At 41.8% G+C, this 21,423-nt stretch overlaps 2 protein-coding genes and 1 long non-coding RNA gene across 8 annotated transcripts in view; 1 reads left to right on the forward strand and 2 right to left on the reverse strand.

Moving 5' to 3' along the window:
- The window catches only part of LOC112449874, a 21,915-nt gene extending 2,767 nt beyond the window's left edge, over window positions 1-19,148 (forward strand). Inside the window, exons 2-3 of the long non-coding RNA XR_003038417.2 lie at window positions 4,542-4,623; window positions 19,035-19,148. This is a non-coding gene — a long non-coding RNA (uncharacterized LOC112449874). The remainder of the gene's footprint in view (window positions 1-4,541; window positions 4,624-19,034) is intronic.
- On the reverse strand, window positions 2,143-3,193 carry LOC108250325 (leucine-rich repeat-containing protein 3-like). Its single transcript, XM_017440154.3, has one exon. It carries the CDS (start codon window positions 2,959-2,961, stop codon window positions 2,143-2,145), a length of 819 nt encoding a protein of 272 aa, XP_017295643.1. The 5' UTR covers window positions 2,962-3,193.
- LOC108250327 (poly(rC)-binding protein 3) overlaps window positions 9,005-21,423 on the reverse strand; it is a 19,463-nt gene continuing 7,044 nt past the window's right edge. For 2 of the 6 annotated variants that reach the window (XM_017440155.3, XM_017440156.3), the window contains exons 5-13: window positions 20,790-20,906; window positions 19,368-19,499; window positions 19,029-19,157; window positions 16,990-17,133; window positions 15,388-15,429; window positions 14,129-14,207; window positions 13,612-13,670; window positions 12,600-12,769; window positions 9,005-12,494 (exon numbers count right to left, since the gene is read on the reverse strand). In XM_017440155.3, the coding sequence (XP_017295644.1) occupies window positions 12,440-12,494; window positions 12,600-12,769; window positions 13,612-13,670; window positions 14,129-14,207; window positions 15,388-15,429; window positions 16,990-17,133; window positions 19,029-19,157; window positions 19,368-19,499; window positions 20,790-20,906 (927 nt within the window). In that variant the 3' untranslated portion in view covers window positions 9,005-12,439. Of the gene's footprint in view, window positions 12,495-12,599; window positions 12,770-13,611; window positions 13,671-14,128; window positions 14,208-15,387; window positions 15,430-16,989; window positions 17,134-19,028; window positions 19,158-19,367; window positions 19,500-20,789; window positions 20,907-21,423 lie in introns of those variants that run through there. The other 4 variants (XM_017440160.3, XM_017440157.3, XM_017440158.3 and 1 more) reach the window with 4 other exon arrangements.

Below are 21,423 nucleotides of genomic sequence, written 5' to 3' on the forward strand. Positions count from 1 at the left end.
ATCATCAAAATTAAACGAAATAAACATTTGAAATATATGAGTTTGTATGTAATGTATGAATATAATATACAAGTTTCACTTTTTAAATGGAATTACTGAAATCAATCTACTTTTTCATGATATTCTAATTTTATGACCAGCACCTGTAGTTTTTACCTGCTTTGATAAAAACAGTCGTTTAGTCCTGATAACTAACCGCAGCAGTTTGAAGTTTAACTAGTTAAACGGGTCGAGTTAACTGGTGAACAAGGAAGTTGGGTTTACTGTTTCCAACAGGAAGGTATGGCTTTTGTTTCGGCTGTTAAATTAGCTAAAAGTCTTTTATCATCTTGTTTGTTTTTAATTGCAGAATTCCTCACCTGATGTGGTGAAGGAACGTAATAATGAGCTCCTAATTCCTTTAAATGAAACTGCGACCTTGGCTGTGTCCGGCTGATTATTAAAATCTGCTCGGTTCACCGGAGCCTCCGGGACTTTTTGTGTGAACTTTAATTATGTTTGCAGGATGGGTCGAGGTCAAGATTTGATCGGTATTACACAGAATGTATGAGGTGCTTTGTTCTGGAGCATTCTTTCATAAATTAAGTATTTCATAGATGGTTCCTGCCACAGGAACCTCAGGAACCTGGCCCGGTGAGGCCCGGAGAGGCCCGGTCTCAGCGCCTCGGTAGATTTATGGACTTCAGCGTATTTATGGATGGTGAGGCAGGAACTATTAATCGTTCAGCTGAAGATGTACAGCTTCTGGATTTAATAAATAACCGTGAGGAGCTTTGAGTCCAGTCTGATTGAAAACAGTGATCATAAATAAACAAACAAACAAACAAACAAAATCTTTTGGTCCATCAGGAGTTCTTCAGCTCACAGATAACTGTTCGGATTTTTTCATAGGAGGAAATCAACGCACAACTTTTTGCGATAAAGTGCGAGTGACTGATTAATTAATATATGTTAAGATTTTAAGGCTTTAATTTGATAAACAACACATTTCTAAACTACTAGAACTGTCGTTTTTTTATGCCAGTTGCTGCAGAGTTATCGGATTTCTTGGTGGTAAAAAAAGAAAACCTTTTTATTTTAAATCTAGTTTTTATAACGACCAGCTTGTTGTGAATAAAACACTCCTTCAGTGTGTATCTGGTATTTAAGCTTCTCTTTGCATTAAATTTGGTTTTCTTTGTGTTTTTCCACAAATGAGGCAAAGATTTCAAATTGCAGCAACTTGGAAATCTGTTCCCGTCACGTGGTGAATGAGGAAAACGAGGAAAAATGACTTTACTTGGGAAAAGTTTGTCTTTCTTCACTTCGTTTTTGTATCACCCAACACAAACCTGATGATTTGGGTGTAAAAGATTTGTTCTCTACGCTCCTTTTTTCCAACATTAAAAGTAAATTTGAATTTAATTAATCCGAGATATTTTCATTCCTTCAAGGAATGCAGTTTTAATTTGTTTTCTAAGCTCTCTGTTCAGCTTTGAGTTGGTATTTCTCAGATGGTTTGTTGAATCTTGTCGTGATGTTTTAGATTTTTATCATCACTGCAGTCTTTAAACTTCAGGAGACAAACTGGTTTTAAACTCACTCAGTTTGTTGGACTAAAATGGGCGCCAACAAACCAGTTGTCTTGTGATTGTTTGTTTAAGATGGTCTAAGATTAATAACCTGCCTCGTGGAGTTATGAGAACTTATTTAAATCAGAAGTGCTTCAGCACTCTGTATTTCCCAAGAAATCTTTTTAAAAGTGCCAGAGAGAGGGAGCAATCTCAAATAATTTAAAGAAAAAACACCTGAGACCATCAAGATGCTCTATTTCGGGAATTATCTTTTATTCTCAAAAGTGACAAAAGTTCTTCTCTGTCGAAGCAAAACAGGCATTCAGGTGTGAAATTTAATTTCAGACTTCAGTTCCACGTTAAATGTTGGGTATCTGAGGGTTTCCCTGCTTCCTTACAGCTCATTTATTTCTTTATTTTAACAACAGCTTGGCAGGAACTGGCAAACCTTCCATCTGACTGTAAAGATTTGCTCCTTTTCTTGGTATTTTCTCTTGTGCAGAGTTCCTAATGTTCTGTCTTCATGATTCACATGTTAGTTTGGATTCAGAGGTGCATGTTGAGCCACGCTTTCTCCTTTTCCCGGACTCTATAACACGCTGCTTGCGGTGTCGTAGTCCTTGCTGATGTGGGACGTACTCGGCAGGGACTTGAGGTACTCCATGTGCCTCCTGGCGTCCTCCTGGTTGTGTTTGATGTAGTAAACGATATAAGCCGTCACCATGAAGAACCAGCAGAACATGGCCACAAACATGGCCACGTCTGTCGTTTTGTGGTGGAAGTTGCAGAAGTTGATCCCTGAGTCCAGGACCTGGATCACCGAGTGGCCCACGTACTCCTCCTGCACCGACGTTTGGCAGCTGACCTCGTTGACTGTCTCGGGGTCGAGCCTTAGCTCCCTCAGAACCTCCTGGAGCAGACAGTCGCAGTGCCAGGGGTTGTGGGAGAGCCGGACCCGGGCGTGCAGCTTGGTGAAGGTGTCCTTGGGGAGGCTGCTCAGCTGGTTGTTGGACAGATCCACGGTCTGCAGGCTCACCGAAACGCCCTGAAAGGCTCCGGCCTCCACGCTCTCAAGAGAGTTGTGGGACAAATCCAGCTCCCTGAGCTGGTGGAGGTCCAGAAAGGCCTCCTTGGGGACGTCTCTGATCTGGTTCGATGAGAGCAAGAGGACCACAGTGTCCTTGGGCAGGTTGTCGGGGATGGTGTCCAGGTTGCGGGAGGTGCACTGCACCACCATGCCGTTCCTCTCGGTGCAGTGGCAGATTTTAGGGCAAGCATGAGCTGCGACAAAGGACAGGATCAGCAATGTTCCCCAAAACAAGAGAGAACCACAGGAAAGATGTTTTATGGGCGATCTGCTACTTTGAAGAGCCCCCATTAGTGGGCCGTGAAAGCAGTGAGAAAACATTTATCCTTCGACATGAGCTTCTGTTACCCGACTCCGATAACATCGAACAGCTAAAGACACGAAGGTTTTAATCTCCTGGTTGTCCCGGATATTCTCTCCCATCATTTATCTCGACATGGAAGAAAAAAACGAGCTCCGATCCGAAGAAGAGAGCATCCTCGCTAAATGAGACGTTGGAGATGAGCTCGGCAGGAAGTCCTCGGGTTCGGGGTCAGAGGTCGAATCTTCTCTGGCCAGAGGAAACCTGGAAATGAACAAGACAGAGAGGGGTGACGAGGGAGATGTTGTTTTTTATAGTAAAAGTTTATCCCGTCTTCTTGTTCCTGAGATGATTAGAGGACAGGAAAGTTCAGTTTTCTCATGTTTCCATCGCATGGATGGAAACCTGCAGCAGAGATGAGAACAAATGTAAAAAACTGAGGATGGAGAGGAAATAAAAAACACAACATGGATCCTTCAGATGGCTGAGAAAAGAACATAAATGAAGTAACTGAGCTTAAAATAATCAAGTATTTGGACCAATAAATGGAAATAAATGTTTTAAAAAAAACACTCAAAAGAGAGAAAGTAAAGATAAAGTCACAGGAATTGAAATAATCTTACAAATGATGAAGGTTTAGTTTGTTGAAATGTTAACCTTTAACTTTGGTAAGAAGTCAAATGTTAGATTTTTACAAATAATACGCAGTTTAGATCAAATAAAGAACAAAAATAGTATTTTTTAAAGTGCGCACAGAGATTAGATTAAAAACAAACAGTTTAATTTGTTGTCAAACAACAGAAGCTTCATCAGGATCAGAAAAAAGTGAGTTAATCCGGTTATTTACCTGAAAGCTGGACTCCGTCCGGATGGATCGGAGTCCAGCAGCTGAACACCTCCTCCTCCTCTTCCTCCTCCTCCTCCTCCTCCTCCTCCTCCTTCAGTCACCGTCCTCCTGCAGGAGCAGCAGCTTCTCCTCCTCTCTGTCCAGCTGTTTGACCTCCTGTTGGAGCAGCTTTGCAGCGGCGGTGCGTCTCTGAGTGTGTGTGTGTCAGTCATATAGGTGCGTCTGAGTGTGTGTGTGTGTCATATAAGTGTGTGTCAGTCATATAGGTGTGTGTGTGTGTTGGAGCAGAAATGAGTCCCTTCTCTCTGCTCCATGCCTTTAAAGATGCTGCTGTGTGATTCTCTGCCTTCATCTCCTCCTCCTCCTCCTCTGCTGGCTGCTGTTAAAGAGTCGTTTCTAACATCATCCTGCAGTTTTGTGTTTAAACTTTATTAGAGAACCAGAGAACATGAGCGGAGGAACTGAATCATTTTCCCCCTTCTTAAAGGAGAAGTTCAGATCTTCTGATGTGGGGTTCTTTATGAGCAGTTAACATCTTACCTGCTGTAGATGATCTACAAATTAATCAGTCTGAATTAATCATGAGTAACGCAGCACCAGTTTTTGTAAATACACAAATATTTATTGTTCTTAAATTTTTAAATTTAGTTTTAAATCTTGAAACACCAGAACTCTGACGTCAGAGCTCCTCTTGAATCTGACCAACGACCTGATGGCGTCCTCTTCTTCTTCTTCTTCTTCTTCTTCTCACAGGCAGTGTTGAAGCTTGTTTCCTGTTTCACGCCAGCGTTACGGCGCCCCACACAGGCCCGGCAGAGGTACTGCAGAGTTTCGGGTGAGTTCTGGTGTTTTTGAGGAACGGATTGTAAATCTGCACACGGTTTTTAAGAATTACTGAAACAGTTTTTTAAATGAAAACAAAAAACTGTGAAGATAAGATCTGTTTTTCCTTTTTTTTAATGTCACTCTTGTAAAAGGGACCAAAATATTCGGCACAAAATGATGAAAATGAAACCATATCTGTGTGATTGGCTTCAGATGAGTTCTTCTCAGTACAAACAGAAACTGGTTCCTAAATAAACTAGAGTTTAACTTTTTGCTCGTTTAAACATTTTCAAAGTTAAATATGTCATTTTCTGCTGAGACAACTCAGAAAAGAGCAGTTCTGGTTCAGTCGACTAAATGAAAGAGGATAAATATTTCTGATTTATCGGATGTTGAAGTGTTTGCCTGACTGCTGAGTGACACCTAAACGCCTCTTTATATTCTGGGACTCCTCCTGTCTCCGCTGCACGTTTGGTTATCGCCTGCCGCTGAAAGGCGAAGGCAGAGAGACAATGTTTTCGTTGTTTGCTCCCGAAATATGTCGTGAACCTTCTGACAGAAAGCATGATGATCTTTGAGTTTGGAGGACAGAGTAAATGCTGATTGGATGAACCAGGGACGGTTTGGGTCTCTGTGGGGAACGTTTGGACACCGGGTTTCTGCCTCGGCCGGCTGACGGATTCACTCGGTGCTGGACGGAGTCGGAGCGGCGTGAAACGCGCCAAGAAGTTTGTCCAACATCCTGTCGGACTCCTGGCGCCGCTCCAGACCTAAATGAGTCCGTTCTGTCTCCATCAGACTGCAGGGAGCTGATCTCCCTGATTCACGCCCGCTACTTAACAGCAGCAGATCGTGTTGGACGAAGAGGCCGTTTTCCCATCGTCTCGGTTGACTTTGTGGCGTCTCTTCGCCCCTCGGTGAATATTGACCCCGTCCGCCGCGGAGCCTCGCTCGGCTTGTTCGCTTTCACCCAACAGGGAGGACGCAAAGCGTTTAATCACTGCGACCCCGGTGTTTAAGCCCCGCGCAGAGGAGGACAGAAGGAGCCCAGGACGTCCACTCCTCCCGACCCCGTCCCCCTCATTACTTTGACATTTGTCTTCTGAATAATAAAGAAGGTTGTCTATAAGCAGCTCCCGGCCCCGCTGAGTGAAATCATGGAGCCGCTCCAGCTGCTTCGCCGAGCCAACGCCGGCGCTGGACGAGAGGTCGCTGGGCGGATGTGCAGCGTGAGCATAAATCCAGAATTAATGCTGCAGCTGCAGCTGAGGCTGATCAGCTGCAGCGGCCATCTTTGCTGTGCTTGACTCCAAAAGTTGATCCGCATCTGTCCTCTGGAAAATGAGATATTTTGCTAACAGACGGACAGCGTTGAGCTCAGAGTGTTTGTTGTGACCGACTCTTAGCTTGATATCTGTAAAGTTGTAGCCATTTATGTGTATGGCTAATATCAATTAGCTGTGGCGGCCATCTTGAATGCAGTGACCAGAGTAGTCCAGAGAGGTTCATTAAGATCTTCATGAGATATTTTGCTGACGGGGTAAACGCTAACAGTTGCTGCTAATGTTTTAAGTAAAAAAAAATCACACAGTATATGTTGGCTACTACCACCTCAAATTTTAGCCCAGTGTCGGTAAAATTTACTGAGCCTTTTTGGTGGTTTTGGAAGGTCAGTTGGCTCTGGCGGCCATCTTTAATTGAGTTGACTCCAACACTTAATTAGCTTGAGACGGAAACGTGGCACAAAAAGGAAGGAAAACTGTGTTTGGTTAATTTTTAGTTTTTATTAACAATACTTGTTGGCAATAAATGTGCCGTCCCACAGCAGTGTGTGACCAAGCTGGTGAGGGGGAGGGGCCAGGCTGCTGTGGCTGCGTGTGGTTCTTCCACATGCTGCTGAGGCCCCTGCTTGTTGAATGAAGAAATTATTAAATGTCTTGTTTTGTAAGATTATGATCCCCCAGTCCAATGACAGGCATCAAACAAGAGTCAGCATTAGTTCCATTAAAAGATTTATTTAAAGCCACCCAGTGGTTCATGAGATATTTCGCTAACAGACAAAGTGGTTTATGGCGAAGATTTGAAATCCGATCTCGCCTCAGTCGGTCAGTTTTCAGAGCATGTGTTGGTAGAGAGGCTCTGCTACGGCCGCACCGAACCGACTCGGGTCAGATGACTGTGGCGGCCATCTTTCATCAGGTTGAGATTCCTTCAAACCAACAAACAGAAGCTCCTAAACGCTTCAGTCTTTGAACAACGTCCTTAAGTTTGAGCGTTTCTCCTCCTCCTCCTGCAGCGGGTCCTGTCTCCTTCACAGCAGTTGCTCTCCTCTTGACATTGTCTTGCAGGATAAATGAGAAACCGAGGCCTCGATTAGTGACACATCACTACCTGAGCGTCAGCCGCTTGTCCTGAATGTTAAACAAAGAAAATCTGAAGTTTTCTTTCCCTGTGAAGAATTAAACCCCAGAAAGGATCTGTTTACTAATCTGTTTTGTTTTGAGATAATAATAATAATTATTATTATTATCACCAGCCTTTCTTCCTGCTGGACTGCAGAAGGTCTCCAGGCTTCAGTCTTGCAGATTTAGAGGTTTATTAATCGATATTTTCCACCTGTTTAAATAGATTTTTCTCTTCAGAGCACAGCATTAATATCTGTTTGGGCCAACAGGTGGCACCACTGTCAAGATTAATGACATTTTAAAATATTTCTTTAAAAAAAAAACCTGAGCATTGCTTATGAGTCTCCTAAATAAACCTGCTAGGTTTAATGTGTTTAAATTATCTGTAAGTAATGAAAGCTGCGTTTCTTGAATGCATATCGCCACCGAAAGGGGCTAAATACGGGACAGCAGATACTTAAAAACCATCTCTTCTTCTTTTCTTGTTTTTATTTTTAACCAGTCAGTGTGATTACCATCTAGTCTCTACATTTTACTTCCCTAAACTTCACTCTTTAAAACTCTGAGTTGGATCACGAACAACAATTAAAACTCTCACAAATGAGCCGACGGCTTCTTGGCTTTCCTTTTTTACTCCTAAATCCAACTCTGAACCAAAAAAAAAACAAAAAACAATCATGATCTGCTTTAGCCAAAACTGTAGCTTTAAAAAAAACGTGGATTTCTTGGCAGATTTCTTTGTTTTAAGATCAGTTCTTTAACGCTGTGATAATCAGAACATTAGAAATCATGAAGCAGCTTTTACTTTGCTTTTTTGTTCAACATAAATACTACATTATTATTATTATTATTGCCTGCTGTTCATGGCGTTGGATGATCATGTAAGTGTGAGTACGGCAAGCCAGTGGGTCATAAATCACACACTTTGAAACACTTTATGGCTCAGTTTGTGCATTTATTTGATATCAGGTATCATATCACTGATCTGAGAATCTAAGAGTGTTTAATGTTTTATTATTGCCCGCCATCATGAAAGGAGGTGAGCATGTAATTACCTGTGTGTATGACTGTCCTGTTAGCAAAATACCTCCTGGACCACTGAACGAATGTCAGTGAAGCTCTCAAAGGAATCATTTTAATGGAATCAGTTCATTTACGACCGATCAACTCTTCAATTCAAGATGGCCACCCTTAGCAAAGACAAATATTATTATAACTCTGTTATTTTTTACAGATATTGAGCTAAATTTGGCGGGGTGGGAGCTAAATCCAGAAAAAGATTAAGAACAAAAACAACTGGACGTTTCTGTTCTTATCTCAATTTAAAAACCAGGGAGTGGAGTTTGAGCTTTTAAAGCTGAGGGACACTCTTTGGAGGACCAAAATGTTCGTATTTTGAACTGAGAAGACAGATGGTTTGAGAGGGGAGTGAAGGAAGCCATCTATGTTGAAAGAGAGAAATTAAACAGAGGTCTCAGATTTCAGCTTTCTAAAACCTATAATGGAGCATTAAGCCTGATCCCCAGTCAGTTTTACTCCAATCAGGACCTGCATTCATGTGACCAGAGGCTAACAAGGACCCTAATGACCCTCTGTTGTGAGGAGAGTGAGTTAATCTTCAGGTGAATCCAGCTTTCAGAACATCTCAGCTTTAAAAGCTCGAACTCCACCCTCTCTGCTGTTTGACCTGAGAAAGAGAACAGAAACGTCTTCAGCTACAGAATAAAAGATTAAAAGTCCAGTTTAGTTTTTTGGTTTTAACTGCCACAACGTATCCTTTTATTCAGCTTCTTACCATTTATATTTGGTTAGTAATCAGCACACCTGTTGGCATTCAGTGTTTGTATATTCCTCCTGTTCTTTTAAACCCTCTCACCTTGATGCAGTTTGTTGGTTATCTGTTTTAGTTTCTAAGTCTGGACAGGAGATGATGGTTTGTCTTGTTCCAGTTTTTTTAAGTGAAAAAATGGAGACAAGTCACTAAAAGAAAAAAATGAAACTTTATTTTAAGTTTATACTTACCAACACTTTGAAATTAAAACCTATGTAATTACTCACAACTAATATAGATCTGCACAAAGCAAATAAATGAATCGAAAATAGATACAAATTTCATTATTTTTCCCCCAAATCTGCAGTACACACAAACAAACAAACAAAAGCTGAAAAACAAACTTTTTTTTTCTTCTCGTTGCAGCCACATGAAAGTAGTTAAAAATAATTATGCTACACAGCTCTCCTGTCATTAATAAGGAAAAAAAAAGTGAATAAATAATTGCACATTGCACCTTATTATTGCATTAGTTGCAGTTTGCTTCAGAATTGTAGATCAACGTTGTATTCAGGCATATACACAAATGTAAATACAGTTTTCAAACACCAAATAACACATGAATATTGATGTTATTGAAATCACAGTTATTACTTACAACTTAATAGTCCTGCTTCGCATTGAATTTCATTCTATTCTACAAAATCTAATTAGTCGGTTTGGTGTGCCGTTACATTTAAATCGTGCACTAAAAACTGTTGTATAAAAGACATTTTACCCTGGAGGGGAAAGAACGCCCTCTTCGGTGTTTGCAAACGTAATTTCAGCTCGTTAATTTGACAAACATTCCCACTTAAATACAAGCAATGACATTGAAAAAAAGAAACAAAGCTATTATTTTAGCGCTAGCACTACTAGATTATACATAAAAGTAAGAATTATTGCAGAATGGTCGTTGGCCGTGTAATAAAACAGCATTTGGTCCATTTACATGATCACTTTTCTGTTAGCAAACAGCTTAAAAGCAAAAAACGTTTTTTGGAAATATTTTTGCTTGAGTCGTCGCTGCTGGCAGCTAGCTAGCTTAGCTTAGCAGAAAGATTGGAAACAGTTGTTAGCACCAATGCTAACTAGCTTGGCGCTAATGCTAACTAGCGTGTTAGCTAGCGGTAATGGATCCCTTTCAGGATAGGTTTTACTTCATGCTTGGCAAGTTACAGATTCAAAATGCAGAAAGTCGTCAAACAGCTGTAGTCACAACTTATATTTTAGGAAAACTTGATCAAACGTTTAACTAAACAACCAGTTGTTTACACAATAAAATAAACAATAAACACAATTTTTTTAAACAAGTAGTCTTAAAATACAGTCGTAATAAACTGTTTTGTCTTTTAAGCCAATCAAAATGTTTTGCTGAGTGTTGAGCTAGCTAGGCTAATTAGCCAAGACTAGCTAGGCTAACTAAGGCTAGCTCAGACTTGTGAGCATTTTGACTTGTTTGTTTCCGTAAAGAGAATCTGTGACAGCTGATGATTTGCAGAATGGTTTAAATTTACAGCACGAGTAATTTTAGGAAATTACCCCCACCTGATTTGGATTATAGAGGCTTGCTTTGGCAGAAAAAACTCAGATTTAAGATGTCGTTCATGGCACTTTGTCTGCAGTTATTTGTCTAAAAGAGCTTGTCGTTGAGCTGAAAATCAAATCGATCCTCTTTAACTTTCCGTTTTAATTTTCACGATCTGATTGGTGTAACAGTCAGCTGATCCGTTCTTCCTGTTTCCAACGTTTGTGCCAAGTTTGAGCGCCAGCAGGCGCCGACGTTTATCTGGGAATGCAAGCAGGCATGTTTCCCGTACCGTCACACGTTTCCTTTTGGCTACATGAACTACAGCTAACCTTGTATGTGAAGAAAGTGCCCCTTTTTGTGAATTCAGAATGTTTTGTGTTGGATTAGTTAACAATAACATTCAACAGCTGTTTGTGTTTCAACATTAAGCTGAGCTCAGCTGGTGCTCGGAAAGAAGACGAACCAAGCTTTTCTTCAGTTTCAGTGGATTATTGAGTTATTTAAAATGGACCAAATGTCCCCGACACCTCCCTCTCATATTAGGTACAAAACAGCGAAACCAACGTAGCTTAAGTTTCAGAATCAGCAAAGAAAATATGTGCATCACAACACCATCGATAAATACATCCTGGCTTTACGAAAAAAAAAAAACAAGCAAAGCAGAAATTGTCATCCAACTTGTCTGAAAGAAACAAAACAAACAAAACGGTGAAGTCGTGACAATAAAGACATTCAAAACTAAAGCATCAAATCAACCGCATGACGATGAAAAGAACATGACAAGATGAACAATCGTGAAAAAGAGACTGAGTGGTCACGTCCGCCCAGGCCCCGCGGGTTCCCCCCAACGAACCCCTGAACATTCCTTGGCCCCCAAAAAGAGATACCATTAGGGTTGGTCCAAACGTTTCGGCCTCCTTACCGGCAAAACGACTTTTCTTTCACCTTCTCTACGCAAACAACGAGCGGCGTTCCCAAAGAAGGGAAGGAAGCCCAAAGGTTTGGACCCAACGACTGGCTTTAAGTCCAACTCGTCCTCCAACAGAAGAGGCAGTTCAGAGTAAAGTGTTGAATAGTCTATTGCATGAGCGCCGCGTAGTCGACTAATGTTAACTCACAATAGTCCTTGTAGAAAACAAATACATCATAATAATAATAATAAGTTAGCAAACAATCATTTAAAATTTCCATCAGCGTTTTAGCTACTGATTTTCACTAATTCCCATTCATGCATCTATGTACTAATAATTGGTTCCGATAAAAGGAGGCTGTGTTGGAAAGTTAGTTTTTTTTTTCTCGGGGCAGGAAGTAGGACTAGACGCGAACGGCCAGAAATGTTGAGAAAAAAAAATTAGCGGAGAGGAGCGGGACCACAAAGATATACTCGAACCGTTGAAAGGAGCGGGATTACTCAAATACACAACAGTACGACACCGAACACATGCAATACAAGCAATAATGTAAATGGAGGAAATCAACATGAGAAGGAGGCTCAAGGAGTGATACCATTGGCTTAAAAGGGTCATGTGATGCAGCAAAGACTCATGGGTAGAGATTAGACAAATATGCAAATTAGGACAAATACTTTTAAAAATCTTATCAAAATTTGATCAGTTGGCTACATCCCACCACACACTCTGCCGATAGCATCACTGAGCAGCTGGTTTTAATACGCAAATAACTACGCTCTACAAAAAACTTCAATCTTTTACTAATACTTTTTCATACTTTTAAATGTTCTATTACGCAGCACTGACACAGAGAAAGCAACAGATGAAGAGAAGAAGAAGAAACACAAGTATTCCCTAATAAACATTCAACATGCTTTAACAGTTCTCTAAAAAAAAATCTAATCAACAGAATTTTTTTTTTTTTTTTTTTTTTTTTTTTTTTTTTGAGTTGAGTTTGGCTCTCTGAAATACAAGCGAGCGCCAAGCCCTCCCTGATGCGCTTCGAACCAGGGCGGTGAGGTGGTCGGGGTTTTCGGAGAGCCAGAGCCAGAGTCCGAGGGCCTTCATCAGGGTTGTCTGCGGCAGGTCGGTCATTGGAAGGGGCCAAACGGAGGAGCCAGTCAGGGATCTCAGGATGTGGTCATAGAAGATGGGTCGTTCCACATGGCCGCCACGTCTCTGAACCTGAGGAAGGTCGAGAAACATTTTCCTGATTGCATCTTAGCCCCATAAAAATCCCCTTTAAGGAAGACATTGGAACCCATCTGAACCCCGGCTGAGCGCTCTAACCTTGCATTGATGAGATACTGAGCCAGGCTGATGTTGGCGGGGGTCCCTGTGATGGTGATCTGGCGCTCCGATGACCCTTCCATGGCGTTAGCAATTTTGATCTGCGCCCCAGACATCTGACGGATCTCGTTGATTTTGGTTCCCTGGCGTCCGATTATGCAGCCTATTAGCTGGGAATAAAATGGGGTCGGGAGTTAGGATGGCTAGAGCACATAAAGGAGACACGGTCGGTCCTTTTAGTTGGTGTTAAAAAGCAGATTGTAGTGGCACTAATCTGCTGAAAACTCCAGCTAATCGATAATAACTTTGTAGTTTTGGTAGGGATTTCTCCTGACAATTACCAGGTTTTGATCAAGACACTCCACAGTAGCTACTTGCACTGTTAGTTATGTGGGTATTTTTGTTGACTGTGGTGATGGAGCTACAGTCAACCAGTTTAATTTGACATTTTAACCCAAACACTTGGCTGAATTGAGTTCCCCAGCTAACCTTTAAAGCTAGCAAGGCTACACGCCGCACTTTATAGAAAGGTTTCCACGGGACGGCAAGAAGGCACAAAGGATTACCAAACAGGTGACTGAATTTACTGCTCTGTGGTGGAGAAAATACTTTTTGTTGCCTTTTGGAGCTACTGTGGTGTCTTCAGTCTTTGTAATGCTCTGTTATCTGCAGTTCTGTGCTTTAAAAACCAAATTCAAGTATCGGATTGAGACTTGTATGTGTACTGTGACATTGTGATCCAAACACATTTGGGGAAATTTGGCTTCAACAATAGTAAGCTCCTAACTAATGTTTTGTTTTCAGTTTAATTTATGACCTAAAACTGACCTTTAAAAGTCAGGCAGGAGTTGATAAATGTGGTGCCAACGCCAGACTAACTATTATGGATTTCTGAGGTTTGACACAATGTGTCTGGACTTTGAAGAGCAGTGTTGTAGTTTTAAGGTACTGGTTTTTGTATCGACAAACGAGAATGCACTGGTGCTCATTTAGCAGATTCAGATGTACTCACATCATTGGGAATGGTGAGTTCATGAGTACTGGCCTGGTTACTGGCATCCAGACCTGCTGCTGAACACAGGAAGCAGACAAAGACGGGAGGGAGGCAAAAGGACAGAGAATAGTTTGGCATGTTGAGGGAACGATTCATGAATTCTGTTTACTGAATATTAGCATCACTTGGACTGGGTCAGCCTTAAACTAAGCCTACATACATCACTGAAGAGCAGTTGAGTGTATTATTAACAAAACACTCTGTAGTAATCTGTGTCGTTTACAACAAGATCCTAAGGGAAAACCAGACACTGAAGAAACCTCAACATAAACAAGAGCAGACCACCAGCAGGCCATGTCAATCGCAGTGCACCACAGAGACCATTAGGAAAAGAACGACAAGAAGAAGAGAGAGAGAGAAAGGACAGTGACAGGAAGAGAGAGAGAGAAGGAGGAAGAGAAAGTATTTTTCTCTACAGGTAAAAACGAGAGAAGGATCTTTGGTGAAGAGGGTCATTGTGTAGGTGGGTACGTACCGGGGAAGGCAGGGGTGGTCTGTCCGAGGGGGGTAAAAGGGGTTTGCTGCATAGCCAACTGGTGGAGCTTGCTCAACTGCTGAGGGGGGGAGGAGGAGGACAGCAGAGCTATGAGGTCATCGTTGAAAACGCACTCTGGCACGCACGCACTCGCACACAGACACACAAGTAGACAGACACATATACATGTAAAAAAAAGAGGTCTGTCGGAAATGCTAAAAAAAAAAAAAATTAAAGGATCTGAGGAGAAGTAAGAACACAGACAGGTGAAGGACAGAAATCAAAGTTTAAAAAAAAAAAGAAAAAAAGTTTGAGAGAAGAAGCTCCAAAAAAGACTTGGCCTGATCGGAGGAGGGCTGTTGGTTCTACAAGCCCCACCCCTCATAGTTACTGTTGCTATGGGTGGAGCATTGTAGTTTGGATGGTTCAATAAGCACCGCCCCTCCTAGTTCCTGTTGCTATGCGCGAAATGTTGTAGTGCTGTTGGTTCTAAAAGCCCCGCCCCTCTTAGTTACCATTGCTATGCCTTGAGCGTTGTAGTGCTGTTGGTCCTATAAGCCCCGCCCCTCTTAGCTGTTGTTGCTATGCATGGAAGGTTGTAGTGCTGTTGGTTTGATAAGCCCCGCCCCTTTTAGTAACTGTTGCTATGCCTCGAGTGTTATAGTGCTGTTGGTTCTACAAGCCCCGCCCCTCTGAGTTGTTGCTGTGGGTGGAGCATTGTAGTTTGGTTGGTTGATAATCCCAGCCCTTCTTAGTTACTGTTGCTATGGGTGGAGCTGTTGGGCCGTTGGCTCTTTAAGCCCCTGCCCCTGTCAGTAACTATTACCTCGGTTGTGTCTGAAATGTTCACTCTATAGTCGACTAAATAAACGATGGAGGAGATTTGAGTGTTTTTGCATCTGAATCGTTTCTTCCAAAAGAATCATTTTTTTTAAATCAAGAAAACTTTGGCATGAAAGGCAGCGGGTGATGCAGTTTTAAACATCCTGAAATGGTTCCTACTTTAAGTCGCTCATTTTCTGCTTCCACCTGTTTTTTTTTTGTTTTGTTTTTAACAGCTGAATGATTGATTTGTTCAGGCCAAGCCCCACGAGTTTTAACGCCATAAAGTACGCAGGAAGCGCTAAAGTTAGAAGACAGAGGAAACGCACATTAAAAAGCTGTATTAATATTAATAAGGGAGGAAAGAAAGAAACTTTGGGTGCAGCGAGGGCGATAGATGGAGGGTGGAGTGGTGGCTGCCTGGTGGAGTTACTCACGTCTGGATGAGGGATGGCGTACTGTCCCTGAATGGTGTAAGCCTGTAGACATGAGGAGAAAACCGTATCACCCGACCGGACAAACTCAAACAACAAAAATGATTAACTTATACGGCTCAAGCACGACTAAAACTCATTTAGATTTTTACTCTTATATATGTTTGTAGCCATAATACATGAAAGTCATGCACTGCAGACTCCTATCAGGTTCTATTCATCAATCAGATCCAGTTGAACTAAATCAATAAGGGACGAGGACATCGGGGGGGGACACTGGGGGAGTGGATAAGACCAGAGGAGCAACCCTGAGAGGGCGGAGGTGACAAATCCTGGATGTGTGGGCAGTCTGGGGGCCACCGTGGTCAGAACTGAGCTAAATTTGACTCAATTTCAGCCGTGACACGAACCACAGGTTCACTGAAAGAAAAATGGGACGACTCGTTTCTTGCTGTAGTTACGTCATCTTAGAGTATTTAGAGTATTCATCATTAACTGATCCGTGAACCAACTGTAGTTCCAGCTTCTCCTCAGGGTTTAATTGTGATTCTGTTCTATCATTTTCTTACATATTTTAGGGACATTTAAGAACAGTGGTGTCCATTTCTAGTCCCGGAGGGCCACCATCCTGCTGGTTTTAGATGTTTCTCTGCTTCATCACATCTGATCTGAATGACTGAGTGATTAACAGGCTGCTGCAGACATGAAGACCTACTGAAGATTTGAGAAACTTCTAAAACCTGCAGGATGGTGGACCTCCAGGACCAGGACTGAGCACCACTGTTTAAGAGGAAGAAATGGTTGGTTTTTATATATTTCTATCCTGGAACTCCATTAGAGTACCGTTTATTTAAGTTTTAGGGCCAAAATGACAAGAAGTACGTTTGGAGGAGTCAGAGCTAAGAACCAGCTGTCAAACATGGTGGTGGCAGTATCATGCTGTGGCTCAAAGTGGATGGAATAACAAAGGACTACCTCCAGATTCCTCGCTTCACCTGAAATCAGCAGCTGGATGGTTGAAAGTTGGACACAGTTGGGTCCAACTGGACAATGACCCCAAATATCAGAGCTGGTCTCTGATTGGATAAGTCATCAGAGCTGGTTTCTGATTGGATAAATAAGCAAACATGAAGCTTCTGGAACAGCCCAGACCTTAACCTGGTGGAAAATTTGCCAACCTTTGGAAACCAACCAGTTTAATTGAACTCTGTCGGTCCAGATATCAGCCTGAAGCTCGTTGGAGACAAAAATCCTGAGGTCCAGGAGCAGCTAAGAGACATTTAACCAAAGTTTTCCATATATTAAAGTAGCAAGTTTGCTTCGTTATGTAATAAAAACATTTTATCAATGAAAACCTTTCAAAAGTAGGTTTTAAATGAGCTGAATTCAGTTTAATTTTGACCCTTCAGAATCCTCTGACTCAGAACAACAGGTGTTGCCGCGGGTCTAAATCGGACTCTGTTTGTGACGTCCGTCTCAGTTCTGGTCCGAGTGGCTCCGGGTGATGGATGACCGTAAACAGCAGTGATGGTTTCATGCTCGACGGGGAAGAGGGAGTGAGGAAAAGGGGGGGAAAGAGTGAGTAAAACCTGGTGCGACACTAACAGGCAGTGGCTGGTGCTGCAGTAAGAGGCTGAGGTTGGCTGTGGACGCCCCCAGTGGGTCTGCTCTTACCTGGCCACCTGAAAAAATGACAGGGGTGGAGGCAGGCTTTGGGCGGTAGGGGATGGTGGCACCTTTCGGTGGGGACTGAGGAGAGCAAAGGAGGAGAGAGTGGGGGGGAGAAAGAGGGGGTGAGATGTGGAGAGAGTGTTAGAGCAGAAAGAAAGAGAGACAGGTTGCATAAAGTGAGACCAGAAGGGACGGTGCCTTGGGGAAGACGATCTGTGACACAGAAGTGCTCTTCACTGTGCGTTCATGCCGACATAAAACGCTCAGATTGTGGTTCGGTGGATTTACCTGGAACACCACTTTCAACTGGATAATGATGACTCAACACACTGTATTTAATTATCTGTCAGTCCAAACTCTGGAAACTTACAGTCATGTGACAAATGTCCTAGCATCCATGGCCGGTGCCATCATGAAGGCCCCGTGGAGAACTGGCTGTGCAGATAGTTAAAATTAATGGTGCAAAACAAATAAAAATAAAAAAGAGACACCAGCAGAGTGTGGCCTTCTTATCCAACACAGCAATCTGACAATGTTATCAAGAAGTGTCGTTTTATCAAAGACAGAGCTTAACTTAGCCAAATATAACTTAATCTACTGATTCATATGATATTAAAATAAATACTGATGAGTACTTCTTCAGTACTAATTTGCTCTTTTAGTCCAAAAGAGTTTGGGCTCCTGTCCCTTTAAGATCCTCCTCCTGACGCTCGGCTCACTCTGATTGGTCAGCTGCACATTTGGCGGGAATTTTAAATTTGTGATACATAATGATGCCATTGAGTAAATGAGAAAAGGGAGGTTTTCTTACTAAATTAGATGATTTAATAAAACAAAGTTTGATCAAAGACACCAAAAGTTAACAACATTAATCCAACATGTTTTTAATATCAGGACTAATAATAACAAACTCTGCTAATGAAAACATTAGCATATTTGTCAAATTTACTTTAAATAAAGGCACTCAAAGTAGTTTAACCTTAGGAAAAACAAACGTGCTGTTTTTATTTTTAGAGCTGAAGTTTGGTAAAATAAACACCTTGCCTTTTTATTCAAAGTCAAATCTTGCTAACACTAGTTAACGTCCAGATTTTGGGAAATCTGCAGATTTTTCAGCTTATACAAATAGTTCAGATCATTTAAAGTGAGCTTTTGTGCAAAGATCATGAACAAATAACATCTTACCTGTTGTAGGTAGATCTTTGAACGGCCTCGGTTAGAAGACAAGCTAATGGCTAGTCTGAGTGGGGACTGAAACCGGACTAAAACAACTCCAGTCTCAAACATTTTGCAGCAGTTTGTGCAAACGCTGCTTTTAAAAAAGCAGGAAGTGATATAGCCAGATACTGCTGCTGCTATTTGGGCTTCTGGTTTCATGCTGAATGAAGAGTGCACAATAACGTGCCAAAAACCCTATCATACTAAAAGGCTGCTAACCAACGATTAGCATAGATGCTATAAACATTGAAAACGCCGTAGAAAAGCTAACGCAGTTAGCATTGTGTATGCTAACTTCTACTATTTAAAGATATATTTTTCAGGGTTCAGTGAGTAAAAAAATGAAAAAGATGTGGAAACACAAAACTTTACTGTAAGAAGTTAAAGCTACGGGAGCTCGGCTGGGACAAACGGCCCTGTGCAGCAACGACTAGACTAACGGCAACAAAAGTAGATTTTTAACATTTGGGACATTTGGCAGCTTACTTCAGTCTGGGTTTCGTTCAGACTCGTTGTCAGCTAATTGTGGTCAAAATTGAACTCCTATTTCTTCAAACTGAGGTTGTTCAAAGAGCTACCTACAGCAGGTAAGATATTAATTGTTCATAATATGACGCCAGCACGAAGGTTTTTAGCGTTTCTAGTTTAAAACGCCACAAAACAAGCTTGGAATCTGAGTCTCCCGTGTCTCCATACTGTGTCTTTCTGAGTAAATAACTTGATTTCCCATGTTCCCCCCCCACCCCCCACTGTACCTCCAGCATCACCACACATATCTGTTTGACACACTGGATGATGGCTTCCGGCGCCCCGGAGATGGTCACCGCCCTCTCGGTGGAGTTGGGCAGCATGTCGCCCGCCACCTGGACCTGGGCTCCCGTGGACTGAAGGTAAACATGAAAACCACAACCTTTACTGACCCCAACCTTTCTCTTAAACATGGAGTCAAAACTAATTATGTGGAAATGAAAAGAGCTCTGCTGGATTATCCAGGAGGCGAAGGGTGGAATCAGACGAGCCGTAAATATGTAATCAGGAGAATCTTATGATTATATCATGCAGTTAGGTATTATAGTCGGATAAAACGCCCTCACCTCTCTCATTTCTTTGATTTTGGAGCCTCCTTTGCCGATCAGGGAGCCACACTGGCTGGCAGGGACGACAAGCCTCAGGGTTACCGGCGGTTTACTGGTGGCCGGACTGTTGCTCATGGAGTTGATTATATCCTAAACAGGAAGTAGGGGAGGGGGGATTAACCTCCGAGATCCTCTGCTTTTTCACTCACAAGTTTAACGTTTTGTTTTTGTCGCGTACACCACCACACGGTGGAATCTGTTGGGTGGTTTTGAGGGTAAATCTGAATCATGGTAGAACCCAATCGTTTTAATTATGTCCTGGACTGGAAGAAGGTGGACTTCCTGAGTCAAATTTTAATCTTTTTACGCAAGGATGGTTTCCCCTGCCGAACTCTGATATTGTTAAAGAATGATAAAATAAATCAAGGCCTAGCTTTATTTAAAGGAACACAAATCAAATAAAGGTGTTTAAGTCAAATTTTGAAAATAATTTCATCCTGTATCACGAGATCTGTTGGTGCTTAGAGAGTGTGTTGTGGATGACGCTTAGCTTCCTTTACTTTCAGCTCAATATCTGTAAATTTGACTGAGTTATAGCTATTTTTGTGCTTGGTGTACCACAAGGAAGTAGTCTTGGCCCCCTGCTTTTCATTATCTATATTAAGTTTTTTCTTTTATGTTAACGATACTCATGTTTCCAAAGTGGACTCAAAAAATAAGATAAGATCTTGCATGATTTGTTATCCCTTAGCATATCTGTTTGGGATTACTCTCAGCTACTACCACATTAAGGTTTAGCTCCATATATGAGATGACTCCAACATATACCAAGGTTTTAAAATGTTTCTGTAAAACATCCTGAGTTTCTTGTAGTTTTTGTTGATTTTTGTGCGAGTTACTTTTATTTAAAACTGTGGATTTAGTTTCGGTTCACCTGTGATTCTTTTACATTTGAACTTTTGTACAACTTGTTCAGATGGTTGTTTTTCAAACATCTGGCAGCTTGTTGTGCAGAAACTCGTCTCGGTCTGACCGATCCGACGGTCAAGTCCAAGCAGCGTTCTGGCCCCGTTTCAGAGGGTGCTGCAAGGTTGGATCAGCACATTCCTGTCCTACAGAACCCGGTCCGAATGGAAACGGGCCGGTGGGAGAAAAGGACCGAGCAGGAATCCACCACATTTTTTACATCTTTAATCGGTTTTTCTATAGATGATGATCTGTTTTCATTTATACTTTAAATTTTTCTTTCAAGTTAATCGAAGATATCTAAATTTTGGTGTGGTATTAGCTGAGAGTCATTCTCAAGCTGAGGCATCAACTGTTGGAGTCTGCCCTGTCTGTCCTCTGAGATATTTTGCTAACAGACAGTTAAGACCGTCATTCTCTGCCTTGGCGGCGGGTGATATCAGCTGAACAGCTGTCAGGTTCCTCGTGTTTCACCTCCTCGAACTTATAGGCGATCATGGCGAAGGCCTTAAAGATGGCGTCCGTCGGTCCGGTGATGGTGACGATCCGCTCGGGGCAGTTCCCCTCCGAGATGTTGATGCGAGCGCCACTCTGCCGAAGACACGAGCGATTAACGAGCCGAACGGCTGCTTCTGCTGAAACGCAGCGCTAAAAGACTGCTGAAGGAGCTGAAGCTTAAAGAGGCAGAACAAGAGCTAAAAGCTAAATGCTAACTGAAAGGTAAAAGTAGCAAAAGGGCCTAAAAATATCAAAATGCTAGCTAAAAGCTAAAAGCAGCAAAAGGCTAGAAGGTAAAGGTAGCTAAAAGTAGTAACAGATGGTCTAGAAGCTATAAGTAGTAAAAGGTGTTAAAAATATCAAAATACTAGCTAAAAGGAAAAGGCTAGCTGGAAGGTAAAGGTAACAAAAGGCTAGTTAAAAGCTACAAGTAGCAAAAGGCTAAAAGCTAAACGTAGCAAAAAAGCAAAAACAGCCATTTAGCTAAAGCAGAATTTACAGAATTATTATTTTGTAAAAACTGAAGATCTCTCCATGCATTTCTACAGGGAAAATATTTCAAAAATAAAGTAAAATATGTTGTCCAAAAGTAAAAAAAAAAAAAAAAAAA

Source organism: Kryptolebias marmoratus, linkage group LG23 (genome assembly GCF_001649575.2).
Source record: "Kryptolebias marmoratus isolate JLee-2015 linkage group LG23, ASM164957v2, whole genome shotgun sequence".
Taxonomy (NCBI): domain Eukaryota; kingdom Metazoa; phylum Chordata; class Actinopteri; order Cyprinodontiformes; family Rivulidae; genus Kryptolebias; species Kryptolebias marmoratus.